Raw genomic sequence first — 23,825 nt, 5'->3', positions numbered from 1 at the left:
CATTTGTGAAATTCAAACTTCATTATTCAAGATGGGCACCAATAACTGCAAGGAGCAAAGGATTACTTTAAATGACCAAACTAGTCAACAGCTGTATAGATGAGATTAAGTTTAATGAATTTACTTCTTGATAATTCCAAATCATACACTATATTTGGGAGTAAGACCCATTTGGCCCATTATGGCGTGTGTAGACTAAAAAATTTTGAAAATGAATTTCATTAATTTGAAAGAGGGTTATTTTTACAGTGCACAGGTTCACTTACCTCTAGATACAATGAACCAAAATTAAAAACACAGACCCGTAAGCTTACACTTTGGAGGACATCCTGGTATTTAGAACTTTTCTACTTGTCTCTGAAAGTTAAGAAAACCATACCCCAATTAGGCAAGTATTTGGTTATTCAACTTTTCAAAGTGTTTATATTATACATGAGGCATATAATGTACATTTTTAGGAAGTCTGTACATATTTAGGAAGTCTGAAGTCATACCTCCATAGCGATTTTAGGAGATAGAATTTTTCCCAATACAAATTATAAAAGTAGCTGAACAGGTATTTTTCTTATCCATCTATGGTTATTATTATTTCAATTAAATGTATGTATGGCCTAATCTAGTTCTAGTTTTACATCTTGGTTTATTTAATTTCTCAGTAGCAGGTATCACTCCTTTTGGGAGATCAAAACAAAAGTCCAATCTCCTAGAAATTATTATACAGGAATAAATGAAGCACTGACAGTACAACTCTTCCATCCTAACAGAAGAAGAAAAAAAAAAAACTACAGAAACAGTAGATTACTTGAGGTCTATTCATTTATTCTATGCATTTATATTACGTACCTATTATGGGGTCAGGTACTCTTCTGCATTCTGGGGACCTAGGAGTGAAAAACAACAACAACAAAAATTCCTGCCTTAAGGGACTTATATTCTAGTGGGGAAGGACAGAAACAAGTAGGCAAAAAATAAACAAGATAATCAGGTTCTGATAAGTGCCGTGAAGGAAATGAACAGGACCATATATAACTGATAACAAGGATAAGATGGGCAACAACTTTAACTCAGAGAAGGTCCTGCTAAGGAACTGACAGCTGAGAAGCCATTCAGGGGAGAACTGAAGAAAACATATTCTAGGCACAGTCTGATAAGAAAGAACTTGGTATAACGAGGAACACAGGGAGGCCAGTGTGGCTGTCAGGTACTGAGGAGGGAAATTTGGAATGATAATGAAGGGCCTTGGAGGCCAGCATAGGGAAAGCCAGGAAGGATTTAAGTAGGAATGATAGAGTCTCCATATTTTTAAGCTCACTCACGTGGCTGTGGAGAACCGACTGCAGAGGCAAGAATGGGAAGGGAACAGTGGGTCAGCACAGTAATCCAGCTGAGCGCAAAGGAGGCTCAGTCTGTTACCGGTGGAAGCACAGAACCAACGTGACTGGCTGGTAGATTAGATATGGAGGGAAAGAGAGGAACCAAGAATAAACCCTAAGCCTTTGGCTTGAGCAATTGAGTAAACTTTTTTCTATTTACTAAGGTGGGAAGAACATTTACTCTCCCACCTCAGACAACCTAAAAACAAAAAAGGAAAAATATATATGAAAAAATGGGTGTTAGATGTTGGACAACAGGCAGTAAAAGATAGTGGAATTCAATGAGGTGAGCCCCATGTTTGCCCCAGATTACTTAGAGGCAGTTTCTAGGCTGTGGTGTAGGAAGGGGGTATCCAAACTGAACCAAGCAGCCTTGCTGAGTTGAGGTGAGAGTTAAGAATCTGGGGCGGCCAGGACAGCTAGAATTGGCAGGCCGAGTACCAGAGAGAAGACAGCTGCACAGAGAGGAGAGAGCTCCAAAAATGTGCAGAGGTTTCCTTTCAAGTTTTCAGGTATTGATGAGCACAGGAAATACTCAACAGGGAAAGAACCACCAAAAAGAAGCAGGCCAAAAATTCCTGAGCTGGGAAGAGTTCATGTTCCCACAGTTAAACTGGAAAAACCTGATCATGAACAGGGTTGTCAGGTAGAGTACTCAGGAGGATTTTGCTTCAGTTGTGGAGAAAAGTAGCACCAGAGTAAAGGCTGCTCTGGCCCACCTAACAAAGCTTAAAAGCAAGCCTTGAAATGATCAAACTGTTTTCAAGTATCTTGACTGCATTCTAAAACAAAGCTCAAGAATATTTAAAAGAATACACACACACACGAAGACCCAACACCCAACAATGTAAAATTCACATCCATTAAGAAATTACTAGGCATGAAAAGAAGCAGGAAAGTATGACCCAAAATGAGGAGAAAAATAAATCAACAGAAACAAACCCCCAAATAACACAGACGATGGCTGTTATAATGTTCTTATTTACTATTTCTATTATAAATATTATGAAAACAAGATAGAGAAAAGAAACAGCACGTTACAGAGGGACATGAGGATACAAAAAACTGAAAAAGCAATATCAAAATTCTGTAGACAAAATACATTGGGTAGGATTAACAGCAAATTAGTGCAGAAGAACAGGTTAGTGAACTTGAGGCACAGCAATAGAAATAGTCGTGCCAGTCTTCTGCCTTTAATAGAAATTAAAAACAGAAGACTGGGACAATGTACAGAACATCAGTAAGGTGTGGGACAACTTCAAGCAGCCTAATTAACATGTGGAGTCTCAGGAGGTGGGAGACTGGGGTATAGAAAACTTATTTTAAGAAATAACAGTCAAAATTTTTCCAAATTTGATGCAAACTAAAAATCCAGAGACCCAGTAAGTGCAACAAATCCCAAGCACACACACAAATAATGAAGACAACTACACCAAGGCACATTATAACTAAATAGCACAAATTCACTGAAAAAGGTAAAAACCTTAAAAGCAGCCAGAGTTAAAAAAAAAATAATAATACAGAAGAACGAAGATGACAATGACAGCAGACTTCTTGTCAGAAGCAAGGCAATCCAGGAGGCAGTAGAGCAGCAACATCTTTAAAACTAGAATTTTATGCCCAGAAAAAACATCTTTCAAACATAAAGATTCAAAAATCTTTCTCAACAAGGTAGGCCTATACACCTTGCTAAAAAGATTTTGGATTTTTACCTTCAAAGTAATACTAAGCCATTAATAGATTCTAAACGATGAGACTGAGACTTGCATTTCAGAAAAGATACATTAGCTTTTGAGATGAATAGGTGGGCATGGGGGAGAGGGGCAGAAAAGCAGAATCTTGTTCAAAAACAAAGGATGTTGACTTAGATGAGGGTGGTGAAAGTGGGGATGGAGAAGAAAGGACTGATTAGAAAAATATCTAGAAGATAATTACTCACAGACTTGATGACTGGATGTGAGGTATGAGAAAGGCAAGAGTGAAAAATGATTCCCAAGTTTCCGACATGAGCAACTACCCATACAGTTAATTTTACCCACCTGAAAAATCATTTAAACCAATTTTACACCATCAAAACTATAACCGAAACAACTCACAGGAGTAAGCTATTCTGAATGCTGCATTTACGCTAAAGATTCACTGTGTAAAAAATTCAAATAAAAATAGAACAGTGGTTTTTTTTTGTAACAGAAAAAGATAAAGCTTTCTTCATCCGAAATCTGCACTGAGCAGTTCAATCCTGGATTTGAGATAGCTGCTATTGTCCCTTACGGAAAACAGTTAAAGCATGATTTCTATGAGCCATCTGCTGAGATACCGAAGTGCCTTTACAGATCAGTTCCTTCCAAAGGTAAATCACTATAATGGGGTTTTACTTTTTAAAAAGAATTGTAACTCTCACGCAGTATTTGGAATGGCTGCAAATTTTTGGTAATCCACTTCTAGTTCAGCAATCTTGCCCCCTAGGTTTCTATCTTCACAGTTAGGAATCTATCAGCAAAAGATTTTTAAAGGGTTTTAAACAGTAATTTCAAATGTTTATGGTGGATTTATTAAGGGCGATGTACTTCATGCTATGTTAAGTACCTTACCTGATAATCTCATTTAACCTTAACAACACTATTAGGTAGTTATTATCCTTATTAAGCAGGTAAAGAAATTGAGATGCAAAAATGTTAAGTAACTTGCCTTAGACTACGAAGCTAATAAGTAGCAGAGCCAAGGATATGAATCCAGAAAGGTCTGACCTCAATTCCTGGACTTAAGAAATTCATCTTTAAACCTCAAAAATCTTCCTGCATATTAGGATATGTGTAAATGATATACTGATTTTGCATGTACATACTTCACATGTAATAACTAAGTTTCCTAATTATTTCCATTTAAAAATTCACAAAATTTTGTCATTAAAATGTGGGCTTTCAATTTGCCTCGAGAGATTCTTCAAAGTGGGTAACTTAATGAGCAGGAATTAAATGTAGACTATTAGAGTTTTCATTAACATATGTATACGCATGTATGTGCAATAGGGGATACTGATAAGAGAATCCAAATCATCAGTGGCATAGCTTGGCTTAGTACAGACACCGAGGACATGAGATTATACTGAGGGTTAAATACACTGAGTCTCACAACAGATAAACTATGAACGCTTCACTTAGTAGTGTGATGGGAAACATAGCTCAGATGATTTAAATGGAAAACATGTTTTATGGTGGACACGGATGAGTGTGCATAGACTTAAATTTCTCATGCTGGATTACATGCCATATTACATGCATGACTCTTTCACCAACAACTATACAGTTATTAGGATTAACTTCAAAATTATAAACTAAGTAAAATTTTCTCCATAGTTTAACAGAAAATCACAGTTTAAAAGGTTATTTTTTTCTTTCAACAACAACAAAAAAGCCTAGAAACTGAAATTCTCCAATAAAGTTCTTTTATTCAGGCTCAACCTAAAATAGTTTAAACTTGATCTCTCTTTGCTAGAGAAATGAAATCTCCAATTCTATAGACTGTAATAGAAAAGTACTGAATTTGCATATTTCCAATAAAGGATTTTGCTTCATGCTTTTGGGCATCTGCCATAGTTACCCGAAAGACTATTTCCAATAAATATAACTGTCACAGCACTGAAATGCCCAGAATAAATTTCCTAACTTAAAAAGTTGTCCTTAACTTACTATAACACAACAGTCTTCAGTCTTCTGACTACTCATACTATTTGAAAACCATGAAAATACAGGTGTTTAGCATGCACACCCAGTTGGAAAGGCTCTGTTCCTCTGAAAACACCATTCGTTAGATTAGGTAGAGCTGAGGGCACCTCTCCGTGTGAACAAGCAGGTGGGTGTCTCATGGGTTTGCAGTCATCTCTCTCCTTAATGGGTTAAGCACTGATGCCAGCAAGGGGAGAAAGTCCGGGCACATGACTCAGCTTATGACTTAATTTTCCACAGCTAAGAAAAGAAAATCACCAAAATAGTTAGTTTTATGACAAATAGGTGGGGTTGATAGGTACACTTACATGTAAACCAAGAACCGTTTACATAAGAAAAAAGTACCAGCTGTGACAACAGCAACCATAGAACATCATAGAGAAAAAACCGTTAACAATTTCCAGGATCAAAAAAGATATACTGCAGTTCACGGGTTTTTGGTTTTCATTCATTCTGCCTCTGTACATTTCCCTAGATCAGAGGCCAACCCAGCCCACGCTATTAAATTGACATGAGATTCAAACTTGATTTTTGTGTTCCATTCAAGAGCACGATCCATTGTACTTGCATAAAATGAAAAAACCTAAGCTGAATGTCTATTTCTCTACCTCAAGAGTTATTTCCATGCCAGTCCCTCCCTCCCTCCTTCCACCCTCCCTGTCTCGCTCTCTCTCTCACACACACACACAGTGGGAAGAACAAAGATTACTATATACAATAAGTTTTAAGACCAAGGCAGATGCTACAGAGTGATAATCACACTTACTCTTATATTAAATCCTAGAAGATCACTTATAACACCTGAGACAGCAGAAAGGATAACTACTCGTGTGATATTGTAGATCAAGGGATTCATTGTCAGTCCATAGAGTCTAAATGGTGTGTCCAGCTCCTACAAAAACATGAAAGAACTGAGATGAAATACATGGTTTCTTAATAGCCACCAGTGATTTCTCGACTGTTTTTTTCAGTCTTGGGAGAGGATGATTGCTTAAAACCTCTTCCCTTAATGTCCAATAGCTACCTTCAAAAAACCTGCAATGAGGGGAAGCGGGGGAGGGATAAATTTGGAATTTGGGATTAACAGATACAGACTATTGTATATAAAATAAACAACAAGGACCTACTGTATTGTACAGGGAACTATGTTCAATATCTTGTAATAACCTATAATGGAAAAGAATCTGAATATATATATCACTTTGCAGTACACCAGAAACATTGTAAATCAACTATACTTCAATTAAAAATAATAATTTTAAAATTAAAAATTAATTAATTAATTAATGCCTGTAATGGACTCTCACCTACTTTTCCACTAGCTAAGTTTTTAAAGGTGGATTCAAGCAATATGCTATTTGTTATTTTTTAATGTAATTTTAAAATGTGACAGACATCAGCAATCACTAGAACTTGGGTAGTAAGTTGGGAAACTTTTTCTCATAGAGTCATTAACCCCAAACTATCAAGTTGGTAGTTTGAATCTACACAGCATCTATCTGTTACTAGGGTCCTCTCCAAGAAGTACAGCATTGATTTAATTAAATGGTAGTAAAAATGTATCACAGGGTATTACTTACTTTCAACAACTTGGTGGATAGCTTTAAAACATTGTTTACTAGAGTAAGCTGTTCTTTCTTATTCGGCTTTTTTTCCATTTTAAGATATAAATTAATCTAAGGGCAGGAATAGAGATTAGGGCAAATGTCATGGAAAAGATAGATATATATATTGCATTCAACATGGCAGATTTTGAGGTCAATGTTTTCAAGTAAAATAAATTTCAAAATTCCAGTAGCTATTTCTTCAGAGCACATATGCCACCTACCCAAACCCCCATCCCTAATCAGTCACATATGGCAAAGAAAAGCTATTTAGTGAAGAAAAAATAACAATGAAGCAATTTATCAAAACAATGCAAACTTTTATATTAATTATAGCAATTAAAATGTAAACTCCTTCAGTTCAAAAACTATATCTTATTCATCTTGGTATCCCCCAAATAATCTAACATCCTCATTAAACATTCATGGAATGGAAAAAGATCGCTGCTTTTAATTTACTAATCCCTTGTTTTTCCCCTTATGGTAAGAATTCTCCACTATAATTCTAAGGCCAAAAAAAAAAAATCTAATGATATTAGGTATTTTTATTTAAAACTTATGGATAAACATGAAATTAAAAACAAAAAAACCAACTCTATACTACTCTGTATTTATAAGAAACATTTCTCAATTGTAATATCTACTCACATACTAAAGAGCAAGTATTTTCCAAACACTGAATGTATTCAGCGTTTGACTGATAGAGAAGAAAGTCAAGAAGCTTATTAAACATCCTTAAATGACAGGTACTCTAAAGATCTAATACTGGACACAGAATATGAGATTAAAAGCACGCTCCATTACCACCAAAAAAAATAATTTTTATACTATGAAGTAGCACCCAATCCTGGGAGCAGGTGGGAAAGATAATATCCTCATTTTATAAAGAGGAAGCAATTATATAGTTGCAAAGTGACTTGTAGGGTGTAAGGTCATATAGCTAGAAAGTGACAGAGTCTAGACTCAACCTTGAATCTTCTGCAGAAATCTTATTATACCATCTCTAACCACTGAATCAAACTGTCAAGGACCAATCAATACCTGTTCAGTAAGTAATATTGAGACATTGCTGTATTTCTTATTGGTTTCAGACCCCAGTGAGGCTAAGCGCAGTAAGAAAAGTAGTAAAGCTGATTCCCAGATCAAAAACTCCCAATTGTAAGCATCATTTAGGAAAGTTTTATGTCCCCGGAGAACCTATGAAAAGGACCAAAAAAAAGTTAAGTTTTTCACTTGTCTTAAAATCTGTAATTACTCCTTTACTCTAGAACTTTAAAAACATTTACAAGATACCAATATTTTAATAGTCAAAGTAGGAGACTTTTAATACTCATAAAGTATTATCTATTCAATTAGTAATTATGTATTTCTCTAAGTTTCCTAGATTTTCTTCTTTGCATGAGAGACAGCAAGGGTCTGGAAGTAACAAGGGAAGAAAACATAATAGAATAAGGAAAGTAAGACAAATATATTTCCAAACTCTTTAACCACAAGTGTGCCCACTCACAATTATATGGTGACCATTTTTCAAAGTAGGGTTGGCCAAAAAGTTCCTTTGGTTTTTAAGTAAAAGTAAACGACACATTTTTCATTTTCACCAAGAACTTCATGGAACAACGTATTCACCCTTTTGTTCCACTACCTTCTGCCATTTTTCAGGCAACTTCAGAATTCCATCTTCCCAAAACTTTTTTATCTTTTTGAGCAAAGAACTGTTCCAGGTGCCTTTTACAGTCTTGCAGGGAATTGAAAATTTTTTCCATTAAGAGAATTTTGTAAAGACCTAAATAAATGGAAATCCAAAGGTGCAATGTCTGGTGAATGTGGCGGATGAATCAGAACTTCCCAGCCAAGCTGTAACAGTTTTCGCCTGGTCATCAAAGAAACATGCAGTCTTGCGTTATCCTGATGGAAGATGATGTGTTTTCTGTTGACTAATTCTGGATGCTTTTCGTTGAGTGCTGCTTTCAGTTGGCCTAATTGGGAGCAGTATTTTTTTTTTAAGAATTTGAATATTTTATTATTAAACTGTTTCTTATTTTCCTGCAAGGCTGTTGCTTAAAAATAGCACCAGCAAACACAATATATTGCAAAATTAAGATAGTAATGTTCTTTACTGGACACTATACAACTAACAAACTTTTCTCCACTGCCATTTATTTCCAGTGGCAAGTTCATTGAGTATTTTGACCCAAATCCAGGGATGGCTGTAAGCAAGTTACAATATTATATAAGGTTAAGATAACAATGTTATCCTTGAATTGCATCATTTTTATAACTAGTTTTACCACAGATAATTTCAGGAATTCTGAGTATTATAACTGGAGACTAGCCTAAAAATCACAGGGTGTTGTGAAAAAGATGCATGTGTTTATCTGAAATCATTAGGAGGTTAAGGGGTATTTTCTTCAGGCAACATTGTTGCAAGTAGTTTCTTTTGCTAAAAGTTGCTTTTTAAAAATCTATCCACCACTAATTTAAGACAACTATGCTAGATTAAGTTGTTTCAAACTAATTTATTTAGGGGTTCCATTTTCACTCCTCAATAGATTTTATGTATTTCTCATGTGCTTCTTCACTCATTAGTTCATCTAGTTCTGAAGGATTACTGAGTGTCATCTTGATCAGCCAACCATCATCGTAACAAGATCTGTTGACAAGTCCTGGATTTTCTGCTAGGGCTTCATTAATTTCAGTTACTTCTGACAGAGGAGAATAGAGTTCACTAGCAGCTTTCACCCTTTCCAAAGCACCAAATTCCTCGTTTGTTCAACTTTGTCCCAACTTCAGGCAGACTACAGTAAACAACATCTCCCAAAGCTTCCTGTGCAAAATTGCTGATTCCCACTGTTCCAACACCGTTTTCTGCTGTTACCCATTTATGTTTGTCTGAATTTACAATCCGACAGCAGAGTGGGTCCAGTGCACAGCACCCGGACGGCACCCGCCCGCAGTCCCCAGGGCCGCGGCAGGCAGGGCGTGTTGGGCACAGGCTGCAGACCGCAGCCCGCACGCTCCACGCCACTCGTGGCGCCATGTTCTCAGGGGTGCTGGGAGCAGTATTTGTTGGAATTAATCATTTGGTTTTCTGGAAGGAGCTCATAATAGAGGACTCCCTTCCAATCCCACCATATACACAACATCACCTCCTTTGGATGAAGACCGGCCTTTGCTGTGGTTGGTGGTGGTTCATTTCGCTTGCCCCGCGATCTCTTCCATTCCTCATTATTGTACACTATCCACTTTTCATCTCCCGTCACAATATGTTTTAAAAATGGAACATTTTCGTTACGTTTAAGCAGAGAATCGCATGTGGAAATACAGTCAAGAAGATTTTTTTCGCTTTACTTACGTAAAACCCAAACATCAAAGCGATGGACATAACCCAGCCGGTGCACATGATTTTCATTGCTCAACTTGGATATTGTATGTCGGCTATCTCCTGTGTGGTATAATGTTGATTATTCTCAATTAATGTCTCGATTTGAACACTATCAACTCCAACTGGTCTACCCGACCACGGAGTAACGTCCAGAGAGAAATCTCCAGCACAAAACTTCACAAACCACTTTTGACACGTTCGATCAGTCACAGCACCTTCTCCATATACTGCACAAGTCTTTTTTGCATTTCATTTGTGGTTTTACCTTTCTTGAAATAATAAAGCATAAATGCTGAAAATGTTGCTTTCTTTCTTCAAGCGTCTTCAATATTCCATAGTCAACATGGCTGCACAAAAATTCACCAGTTTTGATAAGTTTTTTTTTTAAATGCAGGCTGACATGACAGCTGTCACAATACAATCTAATGAAATTGTTTCAAATGAAGTTAGACAACTAAGCACTCCTAGAGCCATCTTATGGAAAAAAACTGAACAAACTTTTTGACCAACCCAATAGTAAATCTGCATTTGAATAACAGAGCCCCCTAAAACATGCGGCCCATCCCACTGGCATGACTAGAAAATCCTGAGGATCAGCTCTTTACTCCACTTTAGGATCTGAATAACAATAGCCGCAGCCACCAATTATAAAATGCCTATGATGTGTCAAGTTTTCAGGTAAAAGTTCTTGTTTTTTACAAAATTTTTTTGTTGATTGAAATGTAAAGAAGTTTACTAAAGCAAGCCCAAGGTAAAATGAGATTTATTGAAAAATATAGAGACCCCTCACAGAAACTAAATGCGGGCCTTTGAAAATCAGGAAGTCAGCAGGTAGCTGCCCTCCCCATCTCCCTTCCACTAGGGCCATTCAGGCTCCCCCCTCCACTCCTCTCAGCTAATTCCACTGCCTTGCAAGACCCTCCTTTACTGCTCCCCCCAACTCTGACTTGTTTCCAATGCTACTGGCCCCAGTGATCCCTTCTGACCTTTCTTCTGCAAAGTCCACCACTGATACCTCAGGTTTTCATTTCTAATTTGCAAAAGAGGGAATATGTTTAGTTTAGTCTGGGTCAGGTATTCACCCCAGCAAGTTACTTACAACTAAGGGGTGGGGGTGGGGGGCGGCAGGGGGGAGGAAAGTAGCAACTAATAGCAACCTAAAAGTGCTGAAAGTAACTGGCAACCTAGAAATCTCTACCCATTAAAAATATCCTTCAAACATGAAAGTGATAAAAGACATTTTCAAACAAACAAAAACTGAGAGAATTCATCACCAGCAGATTCTTCAAGCAGGCAGGAAATAATCCCAGAGAAAAACACAGAAATGCACAAACTAATGAAAAGTAATGGAAAGGGTAAATATGTAGGTAAATATAAATGAATAATTAACTACAAAAAGCAATAATAATTACATTTTATGGGTTTAAGATATATGTAAAATGAAAATGAAGGACATGTGTAACACAAAAGTGAATAGGTAAAAAAAAAAAAGTGAATGGGTAAATGACATAAAGTGTTATAAGGTCCTAGCATGGTAAATTAATAATTTTATTAGACTGTAATAAGCTAAGGATGTATGTTGTAATCTCTGGGGTCAACAGTAGTAAATATATATATAAAGTTAACAGAGAGGATTAAATGAAATATTTTAACATATTTGATTAATAAAAGATGGCCAAAAAAAAAGAGAAAAAGGAAAATTAACAAATGAACCAAATAGGAACCAAATAGTATTTGTAGTTATAGTAATTAAGTTTTAACTGAGTCAGACATTCCAAATCACTAAAACTGGGAGGCTGGATTAAGAAACAAGCAAACAGGAGCAGGACTGGAGACAACATAATGGAGTAGAAGGACCTTGAGCTCACCTCCTCTCACAAGCACATCAAAATCACAACTAACTGCTGAACAACCATCAGTAAAAAAGACTGGAAGCTACCAAAAAAAAATATTCTACATTCAAAGACATAAAGAAGAAACCACAGTGAGATGGTAGGAGGGGTGCACTCGTAATATAATCAAATCCCATACAGCCTGGGTGGGTGACCCACAAACTGGAGAATAATTATATCACAGAAATTCTCCCCAAGGAATGAGAGCTCTGAGCCCCACACCAGGTTCCCCAGCCTAGGGGTCTGGCACTGGGAGGAGGAGCCCCAGAGCATTTGTCTTTGAAGGCCAGTGGGGCTTGATTGTAGGAGCTCCACAGGACTGGGGAAAACAGAGACTTCACTCTTGGAGGGCATATACAAGGTCGTTGTGCACTGGGACTGAGGGCAAAAGCAGTGACTTCATAGGAGCCTGGGCCAGACCTCCCTGCTGGTCTTGGAGGGTCTCCTGGGAAGGCAGGGGGCAGCTGTGGCTCTCTCTAGGATCATAAAAGCTGGTGGCTGACACACTGAGGAGTGTTCATTGATGTGAACTCTGGCTGGAGGTAGACATCTCGCTTGGGATCTTGGCACCAAGGCCTGGCCCCACCCAACGGCCTGTAGGCTCCAGTGCTGGGATGCCTCAGGCCAAACAACCAAGAGGGCAGGAACACAGCCCCACCCATCAGCAGACAGGCTGCCTAAAGACTTCCTGAGCCCACAGCCACCTCCAGACATGCCCCTTGACATGGCCCTGCCCACCAGAGGGCCAGCACCCAGCTCCACTCACCAGTGGGCAGGCACTGGCCCCTCCCACCAGGAAGCCTGGACAAGCCTCTAGACCAGCCTCACCCACCAGGGGGAAGACACTAGAAGCAAGAAAACTGCAATCCCACAGCCTGTGGAACTAACTCCAAAAACACAGGTCAGAACCCACCCTGGGAATGGTCCCTGGCCCTTAGGTAACAAGATGGGAGTGTACTGTTGGGACACACAGGACATCCCCTACAGAGGACCACTTCTCCAAGGTCAAGAAACGTTAACTATTCTACTACATACGTAAGAAAACAAATAGAAATTTAAACAAAATGAGACAGCAAAGGAATATGTTCCAGACAAAGAAACAAGATAAAACTCCAGAAGAACAACTAAGTAAACTGGAGATAGGTAATCTACCTGAGAAAGAGTTCAAAGTAATGATTGTAAAGATGATCCAAGAGCTCAGGAAAAGAATGGATGCACAGAGCAAGAAGTTATTAGCAAAGAGTTAGAAAATATAAAGAACAACCAAACAGAGTTGAAGAATGCAATAACTGAAATGAAAAATACACTAGAAGGAATCAATAGCAGAATAAATGAGGCAAAAGAACAAATCAGTGAACTGGAAGACAGAGTAGTGGAAATCACTGATGTGGAACAGAATAAAGAAAAAAGAATGAAAAGAAATGAACACAGGTTAAGAGACCTCTGGGACAATGTCAAATGCACCAACATTTGCATTATAGGGGTCCCAGAAGGAGAAGAGGGAGAGAAAGGGCCTAAGAAAATATTTGAAGAGATAATAGCTGAACACTTCCCTAACATGGGAAAGGAAACAGTCACCCAAGTCCAGGAAGCATAGAGAATCCCATATAGGATTAACTCAAGGAGGAACAGACTGAGACACATAGTCATCAAACTGACAAAAATTAAAGACAGAGAAAATATGAAAACAACAAGGGAAAAGCAACAAATAACATACAAGGGAATCCCCATTAGGTTATCAGTTGATTTTTCAGCAGAAACTCTGCAGGCCAGAAGGGAGTGGCATAATATATTTAAAGTGATGAAGGGGAAAAACCTACAACCAAGAATACTATACTCAGCAAGGCTCTAGTTCATATTTGATAGAGAAATCAAAAGCTTTACAGACAGGCAAAAGCTAAGAGAATTCTGCACTACCAAACCAGCTTTACAACAGATGCTAAAGGAACTTCTCCAAATGGAAAAGAAAAGACCACAACTAAAAATAAGAAAAGTATGAAATGAAAAGCTCACCAGTAAAGGCAAACATATAGTAAAGGTACAAAATCATCCACATACAAATATAACATCAAAACTAGTAATTGTGAGAGGAGGAGAGAGAGTATAAACGCAGGATATTTAAAATGCATTTGACGGCTTCCCTGGTGGCACAGTGGTTAAGAATCCCCCTGCCAATGCAATGGGCATGGGTTCGAGCCCTGGTCTGGGACGATCCCACATGCCACAGAGCAACTAAGCCCGTGCACCACAACTACTGAGCCTGTGCTCTAGAACCCATGAGCCACAACTACTGAGCCCATGTGCCACAGCTACTGAAGCCCGCATGCCTAGGCCTGTGCTCTGCAACAAGAGAAGCCACTGCAATGAGAAGCCCATGCACCACAACGAAAAGTAGCCCCCGCTCGCCACAACTAGAGAAAAGCCCGCGTGCAGCAATGAAGACCAACACAGCCAAAAAAAATTAAAGTTAAAAATAAATAAATAAAATGTATTTGAAATTAAGAGATCAGCAACTTAAAACAATCTTGTATATATATATAGGCTGCTATACCAAAACTCATGGTAACCACAAACCAAAAATCCATAATAGATATACACACAAAAAAGGAAAAGGAATCCCAACACAACACTAAAGATAGTCATCAAATCACAAGAGAAGAGAACAAAAGAGGAAAGGTAAAAAAAATGACCTACAAAAACAAATCCAAAACAATTAACAAAATGGCAATAAGAACATACGTTATCGATAATTGCTTTAAATGTAAACAGATTAAATACTCCACCAAAAGACACAGACTGGCTGAATGAATACAAAAGAAGACCTGTACATATATTTTCTACAAGAGACCCACTTCAGATCTAGAGGCACATACAGACTGAAAGTGAGGGGATGGAAAAATGTATTCCAGGTTAGAACTACCTCCCCAGAGATCAGGCAAGGGTAAGGGAGGGCTTGGCTGCTGTTTTTAAACACAGCATTTTTTGTTCCCTTTCTAGAAACCAGCTGCAACGTTAGGTCAGAGCACATTAAAATGAGCCACTTCTGAACCAACAGCGCCAGGCCCCAGGCCTGCTGTGAAGGCCCCAGCAAACGTCAGGGCTTGGTCCGTGTGATGTTCCTTCCCATGCTTGTCCAAGTGGTGCTCTGCCTCAGAGTTGAGGCAAGAGAGGCATCAGGACACCTCACATTCGGTCACCTGGCAGAGATCAGCAATTCCTGGGCTCAGTGAGGAGGTTTGCCATGTGTCTGACAGGGTCTTGGTGCTCTGTCTAACACTGGGTGTCAGGCCTGAACCTCTGAGGTGGGAGAGCTGAGTTAAGGACACTGGACCACCAGAGACCTCCGGGCCTCATGTAATATCAAAAGGCAAAAGCTCTCCCAGAGATCTCCATCTCAATGCTAAGACCCAACTCCACTCAACAACCAGCAAGATACAGTGCTGGACACCCTGTGCCAAACAACTAGCAAGACAGGAACACAAACCCACCCATTAGCACAGAGGCTGTCTAAAATCATAATAAGGTCACAGACACCCCAAAACACACTACCGGATGTGGTCCTGCCCATTAGAAAGACAAGATCCAACCTCATCCACCAGAACACAGGAACCAGTCCCCTCCACCAGGAAGCCTACACAACCCACTGTACCAACCTTAGCCACTGGGGACAGACACCAAAAACAACGGGAACTACAAACCTGCAGCCTGCAAAATGGAGACCCAAAACACAGTAAGTTAAGCAAAATGAGAAGATAGAGAAATACACAGCAGATGAAGGAGAAAGATAAAAACCCACCAGACCAAACAAATGAAGAGGAAATAGGCAGTCTACCTGAAAAAGAATTCAGAGTAATGATAATAAAGATGATACAAAATCATGGAAATAGAATGGAGAAAATGCAAGAAACGTTTAACAAGGACCTAGAAGAACTAAAGAGCAAACAAACAATGATGAACAACACAATAAATGAAAGTTAAAATTCTCTAGAAGTAATCCATAGCAGAGTAACTAAGTCAGAAAAATGGATAAGTGACCTGGAGGATAAAACAGTGGAAATAACTACTGCAGAACAGAATAAAGAAAAAAGAATGAAAAGAATTGAGAACAATCTCACAGACATCTGGGAGAATCTTAAACGCACCAACATTTGAATTATAGGGGTCCCAGAAGAAGAGAAAAAGAAAGGGATTGAAAAACTAACTGAAGAGATTATAGTTGAAAACTTCCATAATATGGGAAAGGAAATAGTCAATCAAGTCCAAGAAGCAGAGATGGTCCCATACAGGATAAAACAAAGGAGAAACACGCCAAGACACATGTTAATCAAACTATTAAAAATTAAATACAAAGAAAAAAATATTTAAAGCAGCAAGGAAAAGACAACAAATAGCATACAAGGGAATCCCCATAAGGTTAACAGCTGATCTTTCAGCAGAAACTGTGCAGCTCAGAGGGGAGTGGCAGGACATATTTAAAGTGATGAAAGGGAAAAACCTACAACCAAGTTTACTCTACCCAGCAGGGATCTCATTCAGATTTGATGGAGAAATTAAAACCTTTACAGACAAGCAAGAGCTAAGAGAATTCAGCACCACCAAACCAGCTCTACAACAAATGCTTAATGAACTTCTCTAGGCAGAAAACACAAGAGAAGAAAACAACTTACAATAACAAACCCAAAACAATTAAGAAAATGGTAATAGAAACATACATATCGATAACTACCTTAAATGTAAATGGATTAAATGCTCCAACCAAAATACATAGACTGGCTGAATAGATACAAAAATAAGACTCGTACATATGCTGTCTACAAGAGACCCACTTCAGACCTAGAGACACATACAGACTGAAAGTGAGGGTATGCAAAAACATATTCCATGCAAATGGAAATCAAAAGAAAGCTGGAGTAGGAATTATCATATCAGACAAAATAGACTTTAAAATAAAGACTATTACAAGAGACAGAGAAGGACACTACATAATGATCAAGGGATCAATCCAAGAAGAAGATGTAACAATAGTAAATATTTAGGCACCCAACATAAGAGCACCTCAATACATAAACTCAAATGCTAACAGCCATAAAAGGGGAAATCAACAGTAACACAATCATAGTAGGGGACTTTAACACCCCACTTTCACCAGTGGACAGATCATCCAAAATGAAAATAAGGAACACAAGCTTTAAATGATACATTAAACAAGATGGATTTAATTGATATTTATAGGACATTCCATCCCAAAACAGCAGATTACACTTTCTTCTCAAGTGCTCATGGAACATTCTCCAGAAGAGATCATATCTTGGGTCACAAATCAAGCCTTCGTAAATTTAAGAAAACTGAAATCATATCAAGTATCTTTTCCAACTACAATGCTATGAGACTTGATATCAATAACAGGAAAAAAATCTGTAAAAAGTACAAACACATGGAAGCTAAACAATACACTATTAAATAACCAAGAGATCACTGAAGAAATCAAAGAGGAAATCAAAAAATACCTAGAAACAAATGACAATAAAAACATGACAACCCAAAACCTATGGGATGCAGCAAAAGCAGTTCTAAGAGGGAAGTTTATAGCAATACAATCCTACCTCAAGAAACAAGAAACATCTCAAATAAACAGACTAACCTTACACCTAAAGCAATCAGAGAAAGAAGAACAAGTAAACCCCAAAGTTAGCAGAAGGAAAGAAATCATAAAGATCAGATAAGAAATAAATGAAAAAGAAATGAAAGAAACAATAGCAAAGATCAATAAAACTAAAAGATGGTTCTTTGAGACGATAAACAAAATTGACAAACCATTAGCCAGACTCATAAAGAAAAAACGTGAGAAGACTCAAATAAATAGAATTAGAAATGAAAAAGGAGAAGTAACAACTGACACTGCAGAAATACAAAGGATCATGAGAGATTACTACAAGCAACTATATGCCAATAAAATGGACAACCTGGAAGTAACGGACAAATTCTTAGAAAAGCACAACCTCCCAAGACTGAACCAGGAAGAAATAGAAAATATAAACAGACCAATCACAACTACTGAAATTGAAACTGTGATTAAAAGTCTTACAACAAACAAAAACCCAGGACCAGGTGACTTCACAGGAGAATTCTATCAAACATTTAGAGAAGAGTTAACACCTATCCTTCTCAAACTCTTCCAAAATCTACCAGAAGGAGGAACACTCCCAGACTCATTCTACGAGGCCACCATCACCCTGATACCAAAACCAGAGAAAGATGCCACAAAAAAAGAAAAGCACAGGCCAATATCACTGATGAACATAGTTGCAAAAAATCCTCAACAAAATACTACACACAGAATCCAACAGCACATTAAAAGGATCATACACCATGACCAAGTAGGGTTTATTCCCAGGAATGCAAGGATTCTTCAATATACGAAATCAATGTGATAAACCGTATTAACAAATTGAAGGAGAAAAACTATATGATCATCTCAATAGATGCAGAAAAAGCTTTTGACAAAATTCAACACCAATTTATGATAAAAACCCTCCAGAAAGTAGGCATAGAGGGAACTTACCTCAACATAATAAAGGCCAAATATGACAAACCTGTTCTCAACGGTGTTCTCAACGGTGAAAAACTGAAGCCATTTCCACTAAGATCAGGAACAAGACAAGGTTGTCCACACTCACCACTATTATTCAATATAGTTTTGGAAGATTTAGCCACAGCAATCAGAGAGGAAAAAGAAATAAGAAAAAGAAATAAAAGGAATCTAAATCGGAAAGAGGAGGTAAAACTGTCACTGTTTGCAGATGACACGATACTATACATAGAGAATACTAAAGATGTTACCAGAAAACCAATAGAGCTAATCAATGAATTTGGTAAAGTAGCAGGATACAAAATTAAGGCACAGAAATCTCTTGCATTCCTATACAGTAATGATAAAAAATCTGAAAGAGAAATTAAGGAAACACTCCCAATTACCATTGCAACAAAAAGAATAAAATGCCTAGGAATAAACCTACCTAAGGAGACAAAAGACCTGTATGCAGAAAACTATAAGACACTGATGAAAGAAATTAAAGATGACACAAACAGATGGAGAGATATACCATGTTCCTGGATTGGAAGAATCAACATTGTGAAAATGACTATACTACCCAAAGCAATCTACAGATTCAATGCAATCTCTATCAAAGTACCAACGGCACTTTTCACAGAACTAGAACAAAAAATTTCACAATTTGTATGGAAACACAAAAGACCCTGAAGAGTCAAAGCAATCTTGAGAACGAAAAACGGAGCTGCAGGAATCAGGCTCCCTGACTTCCGACTATACTACAAAGCTACAGTAATCAAGACAGTATGGTACTGGCACAAAAACAGAAATATGGATCGATGGAACAAGATAGAAAGCTCAGAGATAAACCCAAGCACATATGGTCACCTTGGAGAAAAGACAGTCTCTTCAATAAGTGGTGCTGGGAAAACTGGACAGCTACATGTAAAAGAATGAAATTAGAACACTCCCTAACACCATACACGAAAATAAACTCAAAATGGATTAAAGACCTAAATGTAAGGCCAGACACTATAAAACTCTTAGAGGAAAACACAGGCAGAACACTCCATGACATAAATCACAGCAAGATCCTTTTTGACCCACCTCCTAGAGAAATGGAAATAAAAACAAAAATAAAGAAATGGGACCTAATGAAACTTCAAAGCTTTTGCACAGCAAAGGAAACCATAAACAAGACAAAAGGACAACCCTCAGAATGGGAGAAAATATTTGAAACGAAGTAACTGACAAAGGATTAATCTCCAAAATATACAGGCAGCTCATGCAGCTCAATATCAGAAAAACAAACAACCCAATGCAAAAATGGGCAGAAGACCTAAATAGACATTTCTCCAAAGAAGGTATACAGATTACCAACAGACACATGAAAGGATGCTCAACATCACTAGTCATTAGAGAAATGCAAATCAAAACTACAATCAGGTATCACCCCACACCAGTTAGAATGGGCATCATCAGAAAATCTACAAACAATAAATACTGGAGAGGGTGTGGAGAAAAGGGAACCCTCTTGCACTGTTGTTGGGAATGTAAATTGATGCAGCCACTATGGAGAACAGTATGGAGGTTCCTTAAAAAACTAAAAATAGAACTACCATACGACCCAGCAATCCCACTACTGGGCATATACCCTGAGAAAACCATAATTCAAAAAGAGTCATGTACCACAATGTTCACTGCAGCACTATTTACAATAGCCAGGACATGGAAGCACCTAAGGGTCCATCGACAGATGAATGGATAAGGAAGATGTGGCACATATACACAATGGAATATTACTCGGCCATAAAAAAAAAAGAAATTGGGTTATTTGTAGTGAGGTGGATGGACCTAGAGACTGTCATACAGAGTGAAGTAAGTCGGAAATTCAGAAAATACCGTATGCTAACATATATATGGAATCAAAAAAGAAATGGTTCTGAGGAACTTATGGGCAGGACAGGAATAAAGACTTAGACGTAGAGAATGGACTTGAGGACATGGGGAGGGGGAAGGGTAAGCTGGGACAAAGTGAGAGAGTGGCATTGACATACATACACTACCAAATATAAAACAGAGAGCTAGTGGGAAGCAGCCACATAGCACAGGGAGATCAGCTCGGTGCTTTGTGTCCACCTAGAGGGGTGGGATAGGGAGAGTCAGGGGAGACATAAGAGGGAGGGGATATGGGGATGTATGTATATGTATAGCTGATTCACTTTGTTATACAGCAGAAACTAACACACCATTGTAAAGCAAGTATACCCCAATAAAAATGTTAAAAAAAAAGGTATTCCATGCAAATGGAAATGAAAAGAAAGCTGAAGTAGCAATACTTATATCAGACAAAATAGACTTTAAAATACAGTTATAAGAGAGAAAGAAGGACACTACATAATGATCAAGGGATCAATCAAAGAAGAAGATGTAACAATTGTAAATTCATGTGTCCCCAACATAGGAGGACCTCAATATATTAGGCAAATGTTAACAGACATAAAAAAAGGAATTGACAGTAACACAATAATAATGGGGGATTTTAACATCCCACTTGTATCAATAGACAGATCATCCAGACAGAAGATCAATAAGAAAATCCAGTCCTTAAATGACACATTAGACTAAATGGACTTAATTGATATTTATACAGTATTCCAACTGAAAGCAGCAGAATGCACATTCTTTTCAAGTGCACATGGAACATTCTTCAGGATACATCACATGCTGGACCACGAAGCAAGCCTTGGTAAATTTAAGAAAACTGAAATTATATCAAGCATCTTTTCTGACCACAACACTATGAGATTAGAAATCAACTGCAAGAAAAAAACACGAACACATGCAGGCTAAATAATATGCTATTAAACAACACTGAAGAAATCAAAGAGGAAATTAAAAAAAAATAGCCAGAGACAAATGAAACTGAAAACATGATGATCCAAAACCTATGGGACACAGCAAAAGCAGTTCGAAGAGGTAAGTTTACAGCAATACAAGCTTACCTTAGGAAACAAGAAAAATCTCTAATAAACCACCTAACCTTACACCTAAAGCAACTAGAGAAAGAAGAAAAAACAAAATCCAAAGTTAGTAGAAGTAAAGGAATCATTAAGATCAGAGCAGAAATAAATGAAATAGAGACTAAGAGAACAATAGAAAACATCGATAAAACTATTAACAAAAGCTGGTTCCTAGAAAAGATAAATACAATTGATAAACCTTTAGCCAGACTCATCAAGAAAAAAAGGAAAAGGGCCCAAATCAATAAATTAGAAATGAGAGACTACTCCAAGCAACTATATACCAATAAAATGGACAACCTAGAAGAAATGGACAAATTCTTAGAAAGGTACAATCTACCAAGACTGAACCAGAAGAAATAGAAAATATGAACAGACTGATCACAAGTACTGAAATAGAATCTGTGATTTTAAAACTCCCAGAAAACAAAAGTCTAGGACCAGATAGCTTCACAAGCAAATTCTACCAAACATTTAGAGAGGAGATAATACCCATACTTCTGAAACTATTCCCAAAATTGCAGAGGAAGGAACACTTCCAAACTCATTCTATGAAGCCATCATCACCCTGATACCAAGAACAGACAAAGGTATCACAAAAAAAGAAAATCAGGCCAATATCATTGATAAACATAGATGCAAAATCCTCAACAAAATACTAGCAAACTGAATCCAGCAATACATTAAATGATCAAGTGGGATTTATCCCAGGGATGCAAGGATTTTTCAATATCCACAAATCAATCAGTGTGATACACCACATTAACAATTTGAAGAATAAAAACCACATGATCAATAGATGCCGAAAAAGCTTTTGACAACATTTAACATGCACTAGTGATTAAAAACTCTGTAGAAAGTGGGCATAGAGGGAACATACCTCAACATAATAAAGGCCATATATGACAAACCCACAGCTAACATCATACCCAACAGTGAAAAGCTGAAGACATTTCCTCTAAAATCAGGAACAAGACAAGGGTGCTCAATCTCACCTCTTATATTCAATATAGTCTAGGAAGTCCTAGTCACAGCATTCAGAGAAGAAAAAGATATAAAAGGAATCTAAATTGGACAGGAAGAAGTAAAAGTGTCACTGTTTGCAGATGACATGATACTATACATAGAAAATCCTGAAGACACTACCAGAAAACTACTAGAGCTCATCAATGAATTCGGTAAAGTTGCAGAATACAAAATTAATACACAGAAATCTGTTGCATTTCTACACACTAACAACAAAAGATCAGAAAGAGAAATTAAGGAAACAATCCCATTTACCACTGCATCAAAAAGAATAAAATACCTAGGAATAAACCTACCTAAGGGGGCTAAATACCTGTACTCCAAAAACTATAAGACACTGATGAAAGAAACTGAAGAAGACACAAACAGATGGAAAGATATATATATATATATATATATATATATATATATACTGGTTTCTTAGGCTAGAAAAATTAATATTGTTAATATAATCATACTACTCAAGGCAATCTACAGAATCAGTGCAATCCCCATCAAATTACCAATGGCATTTTTCACAGAACTAGAACAAAAAAATTTTTAATTTGTATGGAAACACAAAAGACCCCGAATAGCCAAAGCAATTTTGAGAAAGAAAAACGAAGCTGGAGGAATCAGGCTCCCTGACTTCAGATTATACTACAAAGCTACATTCATCAAAACAGTACGGTACTGGCACAGAAACAGAAATATAGATCAGTGGAACAGGATAGAAAGCCGAGAGATAAACCCATGCACCTATGGTCACCTAATCTATGATAAAGGAGGCAAGAATATACAATGGAGAAGAGACAGCCTCTTCAATAAGTGGTGCTGGGAAAACTGGACAGCTACATGTAAAAGAATGAAATTAGAACACTTCTCTAACATCATATACAAAAATAAATTCAAAATGGATTAAAGATCTAAACATAGGACTGGATACTATAAAACTTCTACAGGAAAACATGGGCAGAACACTCTTTGACATAAATCACAGCAAGATCTTTTTTGACCCACCTCCTAGAGGAATGGAAATAAAAACAAAAATAAACAAATGGGACCTAATTAAACTTAAAGGCTTTTGCACAGCAAAGGAAACCTTAAACAAAACAAAAAGACAACCTACATAATGGGAAAAAATATTTGTAAATGATGAGACTGACAAGGGATTAATTTCCAAAATATACAAACAACTGAATAACAATAAACCAAACAGCCCAATAAAAAAGTGGGCAGAAGATCTAAGTAGACATTTCTCCAAAAAAGAC

General features: G+C 37.5%; 1 protein-coding gene and 1 pseudogene across 6 annotated transcripts in view; both read right to left on the bottom strand.

Moving 5' to 3' along the window:
• Positions 1–4,801: 4,801 nt before the first annotated feature.
• Positions 4,802–23,825, bottom strand: part of PHTF1 (putative homeodomain transcription factor 1) — a 62,143-nt gene continuing 43,119 nt past the window's right edge. For 5 of the 6 annotated variants that reach the window (XM_060139308.1, XM_060139309.1, XM_060139310.1 and 2 more), the window contains 4 exons: positions 7,744–7,899; positions 6,679–6,774; positions 5,865–5,990; positions 4,802–5,338 (listed from right to left, as the gene is read on the bottom strand). In XM_060139308.1, coding sequence (XP_059995291.1) covers positions 5,318–5,338; positions 5,865–5,990; positions 6,679–6,774; positions 7,744–7,899 — 399 coding nt within the window. In that variant the 3' untranslated portion in view covers positions 4,802–5,317. Of the gene's footprint in view, positions 5,339–5,864; positions 5,991–6,678; positions 6,775–7,743; positions 7,900–10,054; positions 10,145–23,825 lie in introns of those variants that run through there. The other variant, XR_009538835.1, reaches the window with a different exon arrangement.
• Positions 9,214–9,739, bottom strand: LOC132516019 (glycine cleavage system H protein, mitochondrial-like; annotated as a pseudogene).

This window comes from Lagenorhynchus albirostris, chromosome 2, assembly GCF_949774975.1.
Source record: "Lagenorhynchus albirostris chromosome 2, mLagAlb1.1, whole genome shotgun sequence".
Lineage (NCBI taxonomy): Eukaryota > Metazoa > Chordata > Mammalia > Artiodactyla > Delphinidae > Lagenorhynchus > Lagenorhynchus albirostris.
Note: the sequence above shows the minus strand (reverse complement) of the source record. Positions and strands in the feature narration are given on the sequence as shown.